At 69.5% G+C, this 2745-nt stretch overlaps 1 protein-coding gene across 1 annotated transcript in view; it reads left to right on the top strand.

Moving 5' to 3' along the window:
* ABCB6 (ATP binding cassette subfamily B member 6 (Langereis blood group)) overlaps nt 1-2745 on the top strand; it is a 24662-nt gene that overhangs the window by 18424 nt on the left and 3493 nt on the right. The window contains exons 7-14 of the mRNA XM_019522826.1: nt 7-42; nt 126-191; nt 1021-1146; nt 1255-1331; nt 1464-1527; nt 1790-1875; nt 1971-2028; nt 2296-2400. Coding sequence (XP_019378371.1) covers nt 7-42; nt 126-191; nt 1021-1146; nt 1255-1331; nt 1464-1527; nt 1790-1875; nt 1971-2028; nt 2296-2400 — 618 coding nt within the window. The remainder of the gene's footprint in view (nt 1-6; nt 43-125; nt 192-1020; nt 1147-1254; nt 1332-1463; nt 1528-1789; nt 1876-1970; nt 2029-2295; nt 2401-2745) is intronic.

Here is a 2745-nt window from a genome sequence, read left to right as displayed (position 1 = left end):
GCCAAGTCCCGCGCCGTGGACTCGCTGCTCAACTTCGAGACGGTAACGGTGCTGGGGGGCCTGGCGTGGGGCAGGGGGCTGCGTGGGGCCGGGCAGTGGGGCTGACCTCGGCCCGTGTGTCGCAGGTGAAGTACTACAACGCTGAGAGCTACGAGGTTGACCGGTTCAACGCCGCCATCCTCAAGTACCAGGTGACGTGGCGCGAGGGCCGGGGCTGCCCGAGCCGTGGGAGACAGGACGCGGCGCTTGGGGACAGGCCCCTTCTCTTGGCGGGGCCCTCGGGCACCGACCCGAGACACTCGCGCTGCCCATGACCCACAGCCCGCCTGCCGGGGAGTGGGGGAGACGGGTCGAGCGCTGTGACCCCGGTGTGGGACGTGGCTGCTTATCGGTGACGCCCCCACGTGCAGGGACGAGCTCTGGTCCCTCTGCCCGGCTGAGCCCTGCGGCACCACGACGTGAGGCCTTGCCTGTGCCGGCTGCGGGGGCCAGAGGGACGACAGGCTTCGTGTCACTGGGGCAGGGGACGGGTTGATTTGGGATGGGTTTCTGCAATGGGTTGTTGCTGCCCAGAAGGCCAACGGCATCCGGGGCTGCATGGGTAGGAGGGCAGTGACCCTTCCCCTCTATTTGGCACTGGGGAGGCCGCATCTGGAGTCGTGTGTCCAGCTGTGGGCCCCGCCACCATAGAAAGGATGTGGACACGTTGCAGAGAGAGTGCAGAGGAGGGCAATGAAAGTGGTTGTGGGGCTGGGGGACAGGACTGGTGAGGAGAGGCTGAGGGAAATGGGCTGACTGAGTCTGCAGAAGGGAAGACCGAGGGGAATTGAACAGCAGCCTTCCTCTCCCTGCAGGGGACAGGGCTGGAGCCTTGTCCCCATGGGGCTGGTGCCCCCCGCCCTGCCGCTTCCCGGGGCTCGGGGCTGGCCTGCACAGGGTCCGCAGGCCCCTTCTCCTGGGGGCCCGGAGCTGATGGGGGGGTAGCCTCTCACGGGGATGCCCTTCTGCCCCTGGGCCCAGAGCTCGGAGTGGAAGGTGAACGCGTCGCTGGCCCTGCTCAACCAGACCCAGAACCTGGTCATTGGCCTGGGGCTGCTGGCCGGCTCCCTGCTCTGCGCCTACTTCGTCTCCGAGGGCAAGTTCCAGGTGAGCCCGGCCCAGCCAGCCCTGGCCCCTGCCCCGGCCCCTGCCCCGGCCCCTGGCCCCTGCCCCTGGTCCCTGCCCTGGCCCAGCTCTGACCCCCGCCTCTTGCAGGTGGGCGACTTCGTACTGTTCGGCACCTACATCATCCAGCTCTACACGCCGCTCAACTGGTTCGGCACCTACTACAGGTGAGGGGGCAGCGGGGGCACCGCCGGGCATGGACCGCCTGGCCTCGGAGCCCCCCTGGCTGCGCGTGGTCCCAGCTGTGGGACCCCCCGGTCCTGTGGGTCCCCCATGAGCGCCTGCCTCTGCCCGTGCAGGATGATCCAGAGCTCCTTCGTCGACATGGAGAACATGTTCGATCTCCTCAACGAGGAGCAGGAGGTGGGTGCCCCCCATGCTCCACCCCCACCCTAGCCCCGCCTTTGCTCCTATTGCCCCGCCCCAGCCCTCTTGTCCTACCCCCATTCCTATTTCCAGCCCCAATCCCTTGTCCAGTCCTATTGCCCACTAGGTTTCTGAGGCCTGGCTTCAATCCCTAGTCCCATCTCCAGCCCTAAAGCCTCAACCCAATCCCTCGGCCCACCCCGGCCATCCCCCCCACTGCCCCGGCGCCGGGCTCTGAGTCAGCATCGCCGCCCGGCAGGTGAAGGACGCAGTGAACGCCGGGGACCTGCGCTTCCAGGCCGGCCGCGTCGAGTTCGAGAACGTGCACTTCAGCTACGTGGCCGGGTGAGGGGGCGTGGGCAGGCGTGGGGGCGGGCAGGCAAGGGGCCGGGCCCTGCCAGCTGCCCCCAAGGCCTGGACTGACCCCTGCCCGCCCCCAGGAAGGAAATCCTGCAGGACGTGTCCTTCTCGGTGATGCCCGGACAGACACTGGCGCTGGTGAGCGCGGCCCGGGGGGGCCTGGCTGTGGGCGGGGGCTGCTGGGACCAGTCCAGGCCGTGGGGGGGGCCCGGAAACAGGCCTCACCCCTGCTGAGCCACAGCCCGCAGTGCCCTGGGCAGGCAAGGGTTGACCCCCAGGCTGGGGGGCAGGGTAAATCGGCCCCCTCCAGCCCCCAGGGTTTGGCCGTGCCTGCGGGGGTGAGGGCAGCGTCCCTGGCCAGCCGTGACCCTGGCCCTGCTTGGCTCTCCCGTGTCCCCGCGCCAGGTGGGCCCGTCAGGCTCGGGGAAGACAACCGTCCTGCGCTTGCTCTTCCGCTTCTACGACGTGGGCAGCGGCTGCATCCGCATCGACGGCCAGGACATCGCCAAGGTCAGCGCCACCACGGCCGTCCCGGGTTCTCCCGAGCAGGTCTCCCTCCCTCCACCGCCCCGTCGGTGCCAGCCCCAGCCCACAGGTGTCCAACCTCCCCACCCCCCTGAACGGACCCCGGGGCTGGGGGTGCCTGGGCGCAGGCCCGGCTGACGGCCGGCTGCGGGCAGGTGCGCCAGGCGTCGCTGCGCGCCCACGTGGGCGTGGTGCCACAGGACACGGTGCTCTTCAACGACTCCATCGCCAACAACATCCGCTACGGCCGCGTCGGCGCCACCGACCAGGACGTGCAGGCAGCTGCCTGTGCTGCCGACATCCACGACCGCATCCTCTCCTTCCCTGACG

This window comes from Gavialis gangeticus, unplaced genomic scaffold (genome assembly GCF_001723915.1).
Source record: "Gavialis gangeticus isolate Ggan-Ray unplaced genomic scaffold, GavGan_comp1, whole genome shotgun sequence".
In the NCBI taxonomy this organism is placed as follows: Eukaryota; Metazoa; Chordata; order Crocodylia; family Gavialidae; genus Gavialis; species Gavialis gangeticus.
The sequence above is the reverse complement of the archived record's forward strand: the minus strand, read 5'-3'. Positions and strand labels throughout refer to the sequence as shown.